This window comes from Charadrius vociferus, unplaced genomic scaffold, assembly GCF_000708025.1.
Source record: "Charadrius vociferus isolate BGI_N301 unplaced genomic scaffold, ASM70802v2 scaffold31, whole genome shotgun sequence".
Lineage (NCBI taxonomy): Eukaryota > Metazoa > Chordata > Aves > Charadriiformes > Charadriidae > Charadrius > Charadrius vociferus.
The window spans coordinates 2,322,580-2,337,526 of record NW_009646966.1 but is presented as its reverse complement, the minus strand read 5'-3'; the positions used below and the strand labels follow the sequence as shown (position 1 = coordinate 2,337,526).

The 14,947-nt window shown below is 40.1% G+C and overlaps 1 protein-coding gene across 1 annotated transcript in view; it reads right to left on the bottom strand.

Annotated features, from left to right (window-relative positions):
- Positions 1-12,100, bottom strand: part of ASNS (asparagine synthetase (glutamine-hydrolyzing)) — a 15,075-nt gene extending 2,975 nt beyond the window's left edge. The window contains exons 1-8 of the mRNA XM_009895340.1: positions 11,818-12,100; positions 8,717-8,954; positions 7,071-7,256; positions 6,662-6,763; positions 4,523-4,650; positions 3,625-3,751; positions 2,045-2,151; positions 1,599-1,699 (exon numbers count right to left, since the gene is read on the bottom strand). Coding sequence (XP_009893642.1) covers positions 1,599-1,699; positions 2,045-2,151; positions 3,625-3,751; positions 4,523-4,650; positions 6,662-6,763; positions 7,071-7,256; positions 8,717-8,954; positions 11,818-12,066 — 1,238 coding nt within the window. The 5' untranslated portion in view covers positions 12,067-12,100. The remainder of the gene's footprint in view (positions 1-1,598; positions 1,700-2,044; positions 2,152-3,624; positions 3,752-4,522; positions 4,651-6,661; positions 6,764-7,070; positions 7,257-8,716; positions 8,955-11,817) is intronic.
- Between the last annotated feature and the right edge of the window lie 2,847 nt (positions 12,101-14,947).

Sequence of the window (14,947 nt, the reverse complement as noted above, 5' to 3'; positions counted from 1 at the left end):
TCCCTATAGTTATTTTTTTCTAACTGACAAAGACACTTTCATCATTTCCTCTCTGTTCTTAACTCCTCTCCCATTTCTCCATAAATCTGAACATGTTAAATTCAGTTTTAATTTGATAATACAAGGGTTCTTTCTTCCTAGAAGTGCTGTGAAGCTGACCTCAGCTTCTCTTCAAGAAATGGCAACTGTCCAAAGAAGAGAAGCCAGAGTGTGATATTAAACAACCTTGAATATGTCAAAGTCAAACTTTTCAGCACAAAACACATTCTGAGGCAAATGGCAGGTCTCCTCCACACTGTCCGTCTTTTATACAGGAAAGAGAAACATAAGAAAGTTATAAAAACCTGGGCAAGTCATTTTGTGGCAGGACCAATATACAACAAAAGTTTCCTGACAGGCAAGTTGTTTGCTTTGCCAAAGGTACCATCTTTTTCTCATCTATAGCCAGCTTCCCAACAATATTCTCCTTTTAATTAAAGTATTTCTTCAGTAAATTAATGCTACTTTCTGCAGTGTACAATTTGGTGATTCTTTAAGGTATCAGTCACGCAGACTGTATCCTAACATCTCTTTATTACAGTCAGCTACCCAACTCAATGCACATTCTTTTCTCTTTCAGTATGTTTTTTTTAATTCTTCATACGCATGCTGATTATCAGATTCAAGAATTCCTCTTTGTTTAAACCTCAAAACAACTTCAAATACAACTTCAAATACAACTTTGCCTTCCCTCCTTAACTCTGCATATTTATATTTCTAATTCACTGCTTCTATAAAGAATAGTATAATCCCAGACAAAAGATATTTCCTGCATCAGTTGGCAACACAGTGGGCCTTACAGTCACAGAAGACCAGATTAAATATTGCAGTGTGGCTTGCTATTGCTCAAATTCCTTCACGATTTCAATTTCATCTCGGCACACAAATCCCCAGCAGTCTTTTGCTTCAGAATCAAGAGCTACTCTAAGCAGATGCAATTAATCAAGAGGTACTGTAAGCAGATGCAATTAGGGTCACAGTTTCATTCCTTCTCTATCTTACTGTTCAGAAACAGCACCCAAGTCCACTGTCTTTGCTCATCCTCTAAGACTTTCTCTGGTAAAACACTGTCCACAGCAATTGCAATAGCAAGTTTGTCTAAGAGTCTTTAGAACAGAAATGTGATTGATGAGTACTCTGAAGACCAGATTTGCCTGCCCTGTAGACTGCTAGCCCTCATGCTGTGCTTCCCACCCATGCAGAGCACAGGGACCTGAGTGCCTGTGCACACCCAGAACGTTAGCAATGCCTGTTCTGCCAAAGTGGATGGTGTCTCAAGTTATAATAAGATACAGAGCTCAAGCAGAGTGTGGGGTGCATCCCATTTGCTGCTACTACTACTACTCTGAAGACCAATGATCATCTTAGAGTAGTTTAGACCCAGACGGTAGGAATAAAATCATCCTCCATCACAATATACTGAATCACTTAGTGATTCAAACAGTAACAACAAGTCAACAATTAACTGTTGTAATTTCCTCAACAGCAGCAGAACTTTCAAGATCTTCTTAGGCTTTTAAACCACATGAGTCCTCACCATCCAAGAGACTATGTTTTACCCGTGTGCTGCAGTAGTTCTGTCCGCACGAAGTACATCAAACAGGTAGAGCTCCTTCAGAAGCCTCTCGCTTTCTTCTGCAGCTTCTTCGGGAGACGGCGCCTGTAACCAGACACATACGTGTAGCACACAGACACAATACAGCTGCACTGAGGGAACCCTTACTTGCTGTCCTGTGTTTGAGTTGCAGCAATCACTGAGTGATCTCAGAACTAGCAAAGACTACATACAGGAATTAAGTCTCAGGAATTTCTGAAGCTTAAAAAAGTTATTTTTTAGGTGATTAAATTAAATCCCTTACATTTTATGCCACCTCAGGAGAAAGTCTCAACAAATATACAGCTGTGACAACCTTTAAACATCACACGTTGAAATCTCAGAGATTTTCTGTTGAAGGGGAGAACAAGCAGCTCAAGGGCAAAATTTCTGTATAGGAAGTATATTCACCTTATGGAAATATATATATCCTTGTGTCAGCTCATCTGATCCTTCTCCCGAAAAAATGACCACGCTGTCCGTTTTCTTTCGTATATATTTGGAGACAAGATACATACCTTAAAAAAAAAAAAAAAGTACACAGTTATTAAAATACAGCTACATGTATGATGCTATATACAGCTAGTAAAGTTTTAAATTTAGCATTTTAGAAGTTTCTCTCCTATGCTACTTTCTTCTAGCAACCAACTTCTCGTAGCAAACAACTACAATGTGCTAAAATAACATCTCATTGTTATTCAAAGCTATCAACAGCCACACAGACTAAGTGCTGCAAATATATCTAAGCTGTGTACTTACACTTAGCCCTCAAAATATCAGAAAGATTTGTGTGTCTGTGATCCTGGGATTGCTGGAGGATTCCCGTGGGAACACATACAGGAGTTGTTCTGACTCAGTTCAAAATTAAGCACATGATTAATTCCAGCACAGTCCTGAACAAACTTTCTAGCTTTGGAGAATAAAACTACCAGCAAAAGTTTCTGCTCGGCCACTGTGGGTTGAACTGGTTAAAGGCCTTTTTTTCAACCTTTTTTAAAAAAGAATTATGAATTAATCAGAATTATGCCTTCCCCTCATTACATCTTTCCAAACAATATGGTTTTATAACAAAAGTATTAGAGATCTAATGAAAAGGACCTAGTTCATTATTTCTTATACTAAGCAGCAATCACAAAGAAAGATAACAGATTAAAAGTTGGCTTTACTTTTTAAAGAAACACTTTCAATATTTCCCATTGCAAAGTCTTAGCTTCACGTACCAAATTCCACTCAGGGAATTGGGTTTTCAAAGCTGTGTTGCCTATTTGGCTCATTAAATTCTTTACAATGTTTTAGGCTGACACAAGATTAACTGGGTAAGATGTCGTAGCTGGCATTACACAGGAGGTCACATTGGATTAGGGTTTTTCATTCTTATCAGGTTGGCAACCCTCTGTAAGAAGCTGACAGTGACTTCCTTCATTTCTCAGAATCAAACATGTATTACAAGAAGCTAACTGGCCTGAGTGCACATGTGTTACTAGAGGGTGAGAAGAAATCCTTTAGTATTATATTATATTATAATATATTATATTATATTATAATATATTATATTACATTACATTATATTATATTTAGTATAATACTTTAGTATTTACCCTATTCCTTGCATAATTTTAATAACTGTTTTGCTATCATAATATTCAGTACTCAGATAACCTGTAAATTTTCCCCCTTCCTCCAAGGTTCATACTTATCAGAGCAGAAAACCTAGACCTGTAGATTTCACGTTTCTTCTTCATACAACTTTTGTTTTTCATCCCAAAGCTTCAGGAACAGCTCTTTACAGTTGTTTTCTACAGTCATTGACTTTGAAACTAATAACTGGTTTTGCCTCAGTGTGGTATCACACACAAGACTGGGGAGCAGAACTTGGGAGTCACAGTTCCCAGGTTCTGTGACAGCTAAAGGATCTAGTAGCTAATTACATGATTTTGCATAAAATTTTATTCAGGTGATATAAAGCAAAAATTGTTATTAAAAAATCTTACCAATTGAAGCTCTTACTGTTGTTATATCATAGGTTTCCAAGGAGAAGATAACCTCCTCTATTGCCTGAATTCCCTCTTCAGAATTAAATATTACTTCATGATGTTCACTGCCTATATGTGTTGCCACCTGTTTGTAAAATGTCACAATAATGTATTGCTTTTCAATTAAAACATTTTTTAATCATACATTGTGTTTAAAACACACGCATTGAGTGAAAGCACCAGCTCCCTTCTGCCACAGTGAGAATTATATGACGCTAGGCCAAGAAAAGACAATACTGTAGCAGCCCCTCTGACTTGCAGTGGCACATTCACCAATGGGAACACAGTCTCCCTAATTACAGTGTTCAATCATGATTACAACAGACCATCCAGCCGCTTGCCCAAAGCATAGCAGAATCTGTAGAGGCTCTAAACGCTCCGGATATTTGCCCTGAAGAGAAAAAGCAGCTCAAAAGCCATGACCGCCTGGATACCTGAAGGACACCCCAGATGCCAAACAGTTTGTAGAAGGCTCTTAATTCAGTAAAATGATGATTAACTTACAATATTTAACATTACACAAATGCCATAACACAGGACCATAGCATGGAGATTTACCATAAAACCCAGAGGCAGAATTGAGACAACACCGAAGTACCATCCTTTTGGTAACAATGCAATGGGAGTCTGTCATGAAAGTCTTCCAAACACAACTAAAAATAGGTAAGGCTCTTTCGTAAGATTTAACTAAACAGCAAATGTTGTACTAAATGATTTAATGCAAACTGATTTACTTCATAGCAATACATGAATATTCAGTATTACTATTAATACCATACCATGAAATTAGCACCATTAATATACACTGTTTAGCATTCAGCAGCTCAGAACAAACTGAAAGCAGCACTTACTGTACCTTTCTGGCAGCCAGTAAGTCAGGACTGTTTTCCATTCCAATTGCAAAGGTTTGTAATGGATAATTGACGTTGATTTCTTTCATCAGTTTCAGAAGAACAGCTGCAACCAAGCTGGAATCTAAGCCCCCTGCCAACAAAACAAATCATTTGGTTAGGTGTTTGACTGGTTTTTTTATTTCCCCTTAAGGACACTGAGTCTGGATAGTGGAATCTCATGAGTGGGCTTCATTTTTAAGCCGTGTGAATCCAAGGTACTTCTTGTACAAGTTCACATTCACCTCTGCTTAATAAGATAATCAGGCAACTTTAGTGGAACACCTTCAGTAACAGTTGTTAGTACTTTTGGTGTCAGAAGCACCAGTGGAAATCCTTCTTTAAGATACAGAGAGTATTCTGAAAACATGGTGCCACTATAGAACACGCCTCTTCTCAACTCTGCTATAATGGGATTTATTCTCCATTTCAAAACTGCTCTCTATCCTCCTCTCACCTACACATTCGATACTCTACTGACAAAACTATGTAATTTTTTTTGTTTGCTGTTTGAATAAAAAAGAATTAAATAAAAGAACAGAACATTTAGTGTAAGGACTCCACTCTTCCCCAATCATTTTTCAAAAGTGTTTCACACATTTTGAGTGGAATTAGTTTTATAAACATCACTTTAAAGTGAAAAGGTTCACTACTGACATTCTTTTTTTTTCCCCCCTCTTCTTTCTCAGAAAACAGTGGAAGGATCTGAATAGTTTGGAAGACAAACAAACAAAGTTCTGACAAGCATGAGGCAAAATCCTCTTCTCTTTGTTTTCTACAGTCTGCATGTGGTTTTTCCAGATGAGTGTGTTAGCATCCATTCCCACCCTGATCCCCTTTGTGGGCATGCCACCTTGTGAAAAAAAGAATAAATCTCCTTCTGTAGAAATCACATGCAGAGTCTGAGAAAAGGAGAGCAAAGAAGTCAAACTGAGTGCTTAGGATGCGGAAATCGGGGAAATCAAATTCTGAGTTTTCACTGTGAAGTTGCAGAACTCTCACCATGATGGGAAACAAAAGCACTTCAACAGTGACGCTCCGAGCATACTCAAAATTGTGAAGCACTGAGATACACTGGTATTACACCAGCACAGGCACTTAGTTTTACTACTAATACATTTTGCATGTGCATCTGAGGAACTGTTGACTGTCTACTAACTTGATATCTGAAACTTGGGGTTTGAACAGGCTTTTTACTGGGGCTGGGACCTTCCAACTCTGCATATGTCCCTGTTTTGTTTACCTCCCTCCTGTTTTTTTATGATGCCACAGTAAGGAAATGGTCCAACAGTATCTCCTAGTCAGTTCTCTTTCATTCAAATGCACATTTAATAGGGTTCATGATAAATGAGTGTAATTACTGATTTTCAATGTATGCATGAACAGCATGTCAGAACTCTAACCACGAGTACAAAGTGCTACAAAACCACAGTAAGTAAGATGTCAGTCCCATGGCTACAAAGCCTCACTTGTGTGAGTGTCTACAATACTGATCTGGTAACCACCAGATCACAACACTGATCAGCCAATTAATGAACAACTTCCTGTTGTTCAGGAAGTTTATTACCTCACTGAAACTATTACCTCACCTGAAAAAAGGAGCGTAACAAATAACTTCGGCCCAGACGCTCCCCTGTAATTTGGTAAATCCACGGCCACCTAGGATGGAGGCTCAAGCAAAGAAGGTGACAAGTAAGAACTTCAGTTCCTCCTGCAACCTGAACATGCCAATGCCTTTTTCTATGTTCACTCAGTGCACAGTGAATGTAATAATTACATTTTCTTTTCAGTCACCAACCTAAGCATAAATTTTATATGTTTAGGAGTATACTGGGTGATTTTTCAATACGAGCACTGTATTTCTTTCTTAGTCAAAAACTGTCAGTGTCTCAACAAGCCAGCATACCCTCCCAGAGTAAACTTTAAAAGCGCAACACTTTCAAGATACTTATAAACTTGAAAACTTTATCACAAACTAATAAATTTTGTGTAACTCAGATCATTGCAGGTACACTACAGCAGAACAGCCAGCATACTTTCCTCTAACTGGTAGTTTACGGGTGAAAGAGAGAGAAGACACAAGAATTGTGATTCTTGCTACTTACCTGACAAAAGACAACCAATCCTTCTGTGAGCCATCAAACGTTTTCTGACAGCATTTTCAAACAGAATACGGATGTTGCTTTTCACTGTTTCAAGATCAAAGCCTGTCCAGAAAAGAAGAGGGAAAAAAACCCAAACCCCACAAAGTGTTACTTAGACTTTGTTGGATTATGCAATTAGGAAAACAAAGATATTTGTTTGAATTTCCTTTGATAAGGAGCACATGCAAGTTCAAATATCTTTGTACATGACTGCCTACCAGAACAATTCTCAAGTTCCTACATATAAATGTTCTTCCACTTTTTTTTTTAAATGGCAATTTTTTAAACCAATCGATGCAAATTTTGTATTCAAAGATTATAATTTTTTCACTTTTTAATAGAATAAGTGGCAAATGCTTCGCTGTACTACCTGAAGGCAGAGTTTCCACTGTATCACATGCAGCATGGAGTGGTTCATCTCTATAGCTATGAAATTTTACTAATTCCACTGATGCAACCTTGCCAGAGGGCTTCAAATCCAACACTTCATAATGACCCGGGAGAAATGGTTCCACTTTAGAACATAAGGATGTTGAATGCTTTAAGTTGATAAGTCCTACAGATAAAATGGGGAAAAAAAGGCAGAGTTTTTAACCTAGGATGGTTAAGTTATACCTCACTCAAAAGCCTCTGTACTAAGACTATATACAAATATTTTCTCCAGATCCTTAATTTGGTATTAAAAAGTATCAAGTCTGTGTCTGCCCTGGCTGGAGCATGATTCTGCTTCTGGCAGGTTGCTCACACAGATCTGAGCCATTTCAAGCTGAGGCAGATAGCCGAGAAAGGAAGCCAGCAAGTTTTACTAATTGGTAAGTAGCAATTTATTCCCGTGAGCATTAAGAGCAGCACTTTTCTAACTGACTACATGATGCCCAGGTCAAGGTGTAATATGCTTATGAGAATTCAAATGACAGTTAACTGATTTTGTGCTTAAAATTAGGAGTAGTCAAGCTAACAAGCGATTTGTAATAAAACTACATCATTGAAATGACCGCTTAATTGAAATGGATTTAGTGATTTCATAACTCATAGGTTCCAGATGGATCTACACCACTGCTAATGAACACCAAGGATCAGACTTGTAGCCAAAACTTCATTTCCATTCCTCATGTGAAACAGGATGTTTTGCACCTGCTGGTGACCTGGATGCCCCTCAAGGAACTCCACAAAAGAGATACTGAATCGCTGGTAGAGAGGGACCAGTAATTCACAGTGGTGGTTATAGGACACAGTCCCTAAAATATTCTACCTCCCTTCTTCCTTCCCAAGAAGTAGAGATGGTACAGCTCTTAGTACTAGTACTTAGTACTACTATTAGAGGAGTCAACCTATGTTGGAGTCTGATAATAAAATTGATATACAGTAAATGGGAGAGAAACAAGTAATCGTGAAAGTTAATTTTAGCCAAAGTGCATTTTAGGCAATAAACTCCATTTTGGCACCGTTTGGATTTTTTTTCTGCAAGTGTCAAGACTAGACATAATTAGAAAATAAAAAATAAAAAAAAAGAGGTAGTGAATGTGTCATCTCGAAGGAGAAAAATAGTCATCAAATAAGTGTCACTAGACAATTACCCAATGTTGCAGAAAATTTTAGTAGGGTTTTAAAATTCTTGGCTTTTACAGATTAGCAGCTCTTGTGGCATTATTTCTCAGTTCACCATGGAACAACAGGAACCAATTCTAATATAATTTATCATAGCTTAAATCTAGCCTAACTTGATAGACTACGTTTAACTTTGGGGTAACATAAAACATCTTGGGCTCAATACTGCTATGATTCCAGAACACAAAGAATTATAAAATTAAATAAGCAAGTTATTCATCTTAGAGGTTTACTGTCTGTGGGTTTTGTTTTAATGACATGTAGTTCTTATATGACTAAATATAGTTCATTTATTACTGAACTTACAGTCCACTTTCTTTTCACATTTAGAGGAAAAGCCTGACAAAGAAATTTGTCTCAGACAACAACACCTAAGATTATTTAGGCACTAAACACAACTGGTTTTACCTTTTGCCTCAGAACAGACACCCAAAAATCCATCATCAGTCAGCACCTTAAACAGTGGTCTGACTCCATAGGTATCTCTCGCCAGGAACACTTTTCTGTTTGCAGTGTCCAGAAGGATGAAAGCAAATACACCATCTAGCATGGATGCTGTTTGTTCTATTCCTCCTCTGTTGTAAAGATGAAGGATAACCTCACCATCCACTAATGTTTGATATTCAAATCCAAACTGCTTCTGCAACTAAGAAAAAATATAAAGAAAAACACGAATAAGCACTTGCAAACGTTTACTGCTTATTAATTGAAAAAAAACAAACAACAATGACATTCATGTAATTGTTTAATAAGAAAACTAAGGGGTTTTTTTTTGTAAAATCACAGTTCAAAAGTTATATAAACACTTCCATCAAAGAAGGAAATTATACTTTTGTGTTCAAAATATTATCCAGGATCATCCCTCAGACAATGTAGATTGACTCTGCAGTCTTAAGCAATTCACATTAAGGCTAGTTTTCAGGGATACATTTCTATCTGAGGATATCAAACTGCAAACCCATGGCCCTGGTCTTCAGAAGCACGTGCCTCCCCACCTACCACAGACCAATGGCAGAAGCAGGCAACCACTGCTTCTAAAAGAACGACTCCAAACAGGACCAGAAACAAAGACATCATTTACTGTAGTCTCAAAGCCCTCGGCACCACTTTCTTATCAGGTAATAATGACATTTAAATACACGCGCCCCATGTGCCCCCCGAAACACATACACACTGGTAATACCTCTGCAGAGTAAAGTACTTCAGAAATAAACTTTGGTTTACTTACAGAGTCACTGCAATTCCTCAGTGGTTTGTTGGTTTTTTTTGAATGCACAGAGAACTTCCTTCTGCCTAGTCTCCCTCCATTCCTCAAACTAACCTTTTCACTCTGCCTGTGCAGATGGAGTGGGGGAGGAGGAAATTAGCTGTCAGACTTTAAGTCAGACCAAGTAGTCTTCATTTTCTTGTGGTGCTACTGTTAAAGTTCTTTCAATGTCTACCAGACGTGGGGAAAGAGGGGGTTTCAATAAAACACTAAAAAGCCAAGAACCCCCACAAAATCAATGCTTTAGCATTTTAACTTAAGTTCTTTGGTTTTAATTGTAATTTATGGGACAAAATCAATATTAAAATAACTAAGTCATTGCCCGAAACAAGATGCTTGTTTCACCAGTGATCCTTTCCTAGGTAGGTTTCACCCAAAATATAGAATAAAGAAAGAGGGCACACAATGTAGTGAGAATAACTGAACAAATTCCTGCTGATGGCAAAACAAGTTTTGCATAATTAAATTCTCCTTAGGGTTGTGTGTGTAGCATAAGTGAGAGTAATTCTTACTGCTTTCAACAGCAGAAAAAACACAATGCAAAACAGTGAATGTTACAGACTGTTGGTACAATACATTTCACATGGACTGCAGGGCAAAGTGTATCTCACGTTTCAAACAGCCAGCTACTTAAAGGCTGGAAAAAAGTGTCCCAATGATGTTACTGATATCACTGACATCACTAACAGCAGCCTGACTCCGACTTCAAAAGTGTGATGTTAGAAGTACTAAGACATTTCAGATTATTCATACATTTCTGATACTACCACGCTCAGTTTATGATTCATTTTCCGCATTCAGTTTCAGCATGATTCAGAAACTGTCAGAACTGTTAGTTGCTTTATATGCCAAATTTGGATGATCTGAATCACTTCCCTTTACAAGTAACACAGGCGTCACGGACATCATTGGGGTGCATTAAAAAGAGCGTGTCCAGCAGGTCGAGGGAGGTCATCCTCCTCCTTTACTCTGCCCCCGTAAGGCCACTTCTGGAGTACTGTGTCCAGTTCTGGGCTCCCCACTTCAAGGAGGACAGGGAACTACTGGAAAGAGCCCAGCTGATGGCTACAAAGATGATCAGGGGACTGGAGAACCTCTCTTATGAGGAAAGGCTGAGAGACCTGGGTCTGTTTAGCCTGAAGAAGATTCAGGCTAAGATATATTATATAAGATATATTTAGCTTATAAATATCTAAAGGGTGGGTGTCAAGAGGATGGGGCCAGACTGTTTCAGGGGTGCCCAGTGACAGGACAAGGGGCAATGGGCACAAACTGGAACACAGGAAGTTCCATCTCAACATGAGAAAAACTTCTTTACTTTGAGGGTGGCAGAGCACTGGAACAGGCTGCCCAGAGAGGTTGTGGAGTCTCCTTCTCCAGAGATATTCAAAACCCCCCTGGATGCGATCCTGTCCAGCCTGCTCTAGGTGAACCTACTTTGGCAGGGGGGGTGGACTAGATGATCTCTGAAGGTCCCTTCCAACCCTGACCATTCTGTGAATCTGTGATCTCAGCACAGGGACTGAGGCACACAGACAACGTTCAGCTGAAGCATCACACCCATCAGGGACATTCAGACACTTTAGGAAGCAAGTACAGATTTGCTGCTTGTTTTGTACCCAAGCAACTTGCCTAGGTGGCTCTCAAAAACCCCACAAAGCATCTGCCTTAAACTGCAGAGACCTAAGGACTTTGGTGGCCAACCTTAAACATCCTGTGAGTGCTTATTGCTTCTAGGTAAATATATTATATTAATGTATAGCATGCGTATTTATATAAATGACATATCCCATCTAGGCTGATATACAGAAATAAAAATGCAATACCTGACAGCTTGCAGAATGACCCCAAATTCCTAAAGAGCAAGATAGTCTAAAAGCATTTGCATTATGAAGAGAGAGGAGGGGGAGAAAGAGGCTTGGAATTCCTCTCCCCAAGAGAAAAATGAAGAATGCATCTTTATTTTAAACTGTTCAAACCTGAAGATACAGATGTTCCCCTTCCTGTCAATTAAAAAGTGATTTTTCAGTATTAAAGCCTAAGTATGTTATAGTCTAAGCCACCACAGATCCACAGCTTATCCAGATAATTCACCTCTTTTTAAATACTAGTCGTTTGATAACTTTTAAAAAAAATTCTGATATTCTAGCCCACCATGTTTTAAACATTTTCTGAATATCCGCTAGTTTTTAAATTAAAAAAAAAAAAAAGAAAAATACCCTATGATCCATACAACACTTACCTGCTTGAAATTGTAGATTTCTCCATTGTAACACAGCCACAGATACGGGAATTTCTTCACCCGGATAGGCTGCATGCCATATAACTGATCAACAACCGCAAGGCGGTGGAAACCAAAACAACAGTTGGTGAATCCATTGACGTTCTCAAAGCGAAATGCATCAGGACCTCTGTGTGCTATCTTCATGGCACTTAGACACTGCACAGAAAGGCATTCATCACTCCCAAACAGGGCCCAGATACCACACATGGTGAGGCTGTTGATCTACCTGAAAGTGGAGAACCTGTTCAATAAAAACATGAATGTTATAAGCAAGAGTTGACACCTAGAAAACACAGATAACAAACACAGACTATTAATCACTTAGCTATCAAGAGAACTGATCAAGAGAATAGCAGGCTTTACTTACCCGAGATAAAACCCAGTTTGCCCAGAATACAATAAGCAAACTTTGGCCAGCAAGAAATTAGGCTTAAGTTTACCTTGAGGTACATCAAGGTTGTCTATGATTTTTTTACAGACCAAAAAGAGAATAAATTGTTACTGGGCATCAGGTACGATCTGTTGAAGTAACGTTGTAGAAACTGCCTTCAAGGACATGGGAGCAGAACAGAGCCAGTACATCTTTAAGAATGCTTTCCATAGAGTGCAAGAGCTCTTGATTCCCAGGTGTAAGAAATCAGTAAAGGAAGGCAAGAGATGGGCATGGCTAAGTTGAGGGCTTCTACAGGTATGTCAGCCAGAAAAGGAAGGTCAAAGAAAGCGTACGACCCCCAATGAGCGAGACTGGCAAACTGGTAACACAGACAAGGAGAAGGCTGAGCTACTCAACAATTTTTTTGCCTCAGTCTTCACTGGCAAACTCTCTCTCTACACCTCTTGAGTGGATGGACCACAAGGCAGGAACTGGGTAAGAAAAGTCCCTCCCACTGTCAGAGAAGATCAGGTTCATGACCACCTGAGGAAGGTGAACATACAGAAGTCTATCGGACCTGACGAGATACATCCCGGAGTCCTGAGGGAATTAGCTGATGTAGTTGCCAAGCCACTCCCCGTGGTATTTGAAAAGTCATGTCAGTCAGGTAAAGTCCCTGGTGACCAGAAAAAGGAAAACATTGCACACATTTTTAAAAAGGGTAGAAAGGACAACCTTGGGAACTACCAACCTGTCAGCCTCACCTCTGTGCCTGGGAAGATCATGGAACAGATCCTCCTAGAAGCTCTGCTAAGGCATATGGAGGACAGCAAGGTGATTCAAGACAGCCAGCTTGGCTTCACCAAGAGCAAGTCCTGCCTGATCAACCTCATGGCCTTCTATGATGGAGTAACTACATCAGCGGACAAGGGAAGAGCTATGGATGTGGTCTATCTATACTTCTGTAAGGCCTCTGATACAGTCCCACACAACATCCTTCTCTAAATTGGAGAGATACGAATTTGATGGGTGGAATGTTCGGTGGATGAGGAATTGGTTGGATGGTCACATCCAGAGGATAATGGTCAACAGCTCAATATCCAGATGGAGATCTGTGACAAGTGGTGTCCCTCAGGGGCCTGTATTGGGACCAGTACTGTTCAATATCTTCATCAATGACACAGACAGTGGGATCAAGAGCACCCTCAGCAAGTCTGTGGATGACACCAAGCTGAGTGGTGTGGTTGACATGCCTGAGGGATGGGATGCCATCCAGAGGGACCTGGACAGGCTTAAGAAGGGGGCCTGTGTGAACCTCCTGAGGTTCAACAAGGCCAAGTGCAGGGCCGGAGCAACCCAGGTTATCAATACAGACTAGGGGAAGAAGGGATTGAGAGCAGTCCTGCCAAGAAGGATTTGGGGGTACTGGTGGATGAGAAGCTCAATGTGAGCCAACAGTGTGCGCCAACCGCATCCTGGGCTGAATCAAAAGAAGTGTGGCCAGCAGGTTGAGGGAGGTGATTCTGCCCCTCTACTCCGCTCTGGTGAGACCCGACCTGGAGTACTGTGTCCAACTCTGGGACCATCAGCACAGGACAGACATAGACCTGTTGGAGCGGGTCCTAAGCAGGACCACAAAAATGATCAGAGCGATGGAACACCTCTCCTACAAGGACAGGCTGAGAGACCTCAGGTTGTTCAGCCCAGAGAAGAGAAGGCTCCAAGGAGACCTTATTGTGACCTTTCAGTACTTAAGGAGGGCTTATAAGAAAGATGGGGACAGACTTTTTAGCAGGTCCCATTGCAATAGGACAAGGCGTAATGGCTTTAAACTAAAAGAGGGAAGATTTAGACTAGACATAAGGAAGAAATTTTTCACACTGAGGGTGGTGAAACACTGGAACAGGTTGCCCAGAGAGGTGGTAGATGTCCCATCCCTGGAAACATCGAAGGTCAGGTTGGACAGGGCTCTGAGCAACTAGATCTAGTGGAAGATGTCCCTGTTCATTGCAGGGGGGTTAAAGTAGATGACCTTTTAAGGTCCTGTTACAGTTCGAGAAACCCACCAATTTATTTTCATGAGACAATTACTCTATCACCCGATGACCCCCTCCCCACCCAGGAAGAGGAATCGGTTAAAACCAAGGAAACCCAGGGGTTGAAATATAAACAGATTTAATAGAATAAGACTAGATTATTAACATCAATAACACAAAAGAACCAACACTGATCCCAATACCAAGGCTAAATATACAAGGATTATACTCAGCCAATTCTATCAGTTGGAAGCTGCGCGCTCCCAGCAGTGGACAGCAAATGTCAGACACTGTGAGCGCTATGGCTTCGGGAAGAAGGGAAGGGCTCAGGGGTCCCTCACCGGGGCAAGAAGTTCCCTGGATTGCCGCCATCAAGGGAGAGAGAGAACGTTGTAGCAAGCTTTCTAATTTATATTGAATCATGGTAGGCAATACTCCTGTTGGCCAGCTTGGGTCAAGTGCTCAGGCCTCACTCCTCCTTGTCCCTGCCCCTGGCGAGCTTGAAAAACACTGAGACCTTGAAACCCATATACCATAGCTGGCTACAAAGTAAATATTCTCACAAATTCAGACACTCCAGTCTTCTAAAAGTGCAGTCTTCCCAAGCATTAAAAGAGAAATTAGTCCTGTGTCACTCAAACCAGGACAGGTCCCTTCCAGCCCAAACTATTCTATGATC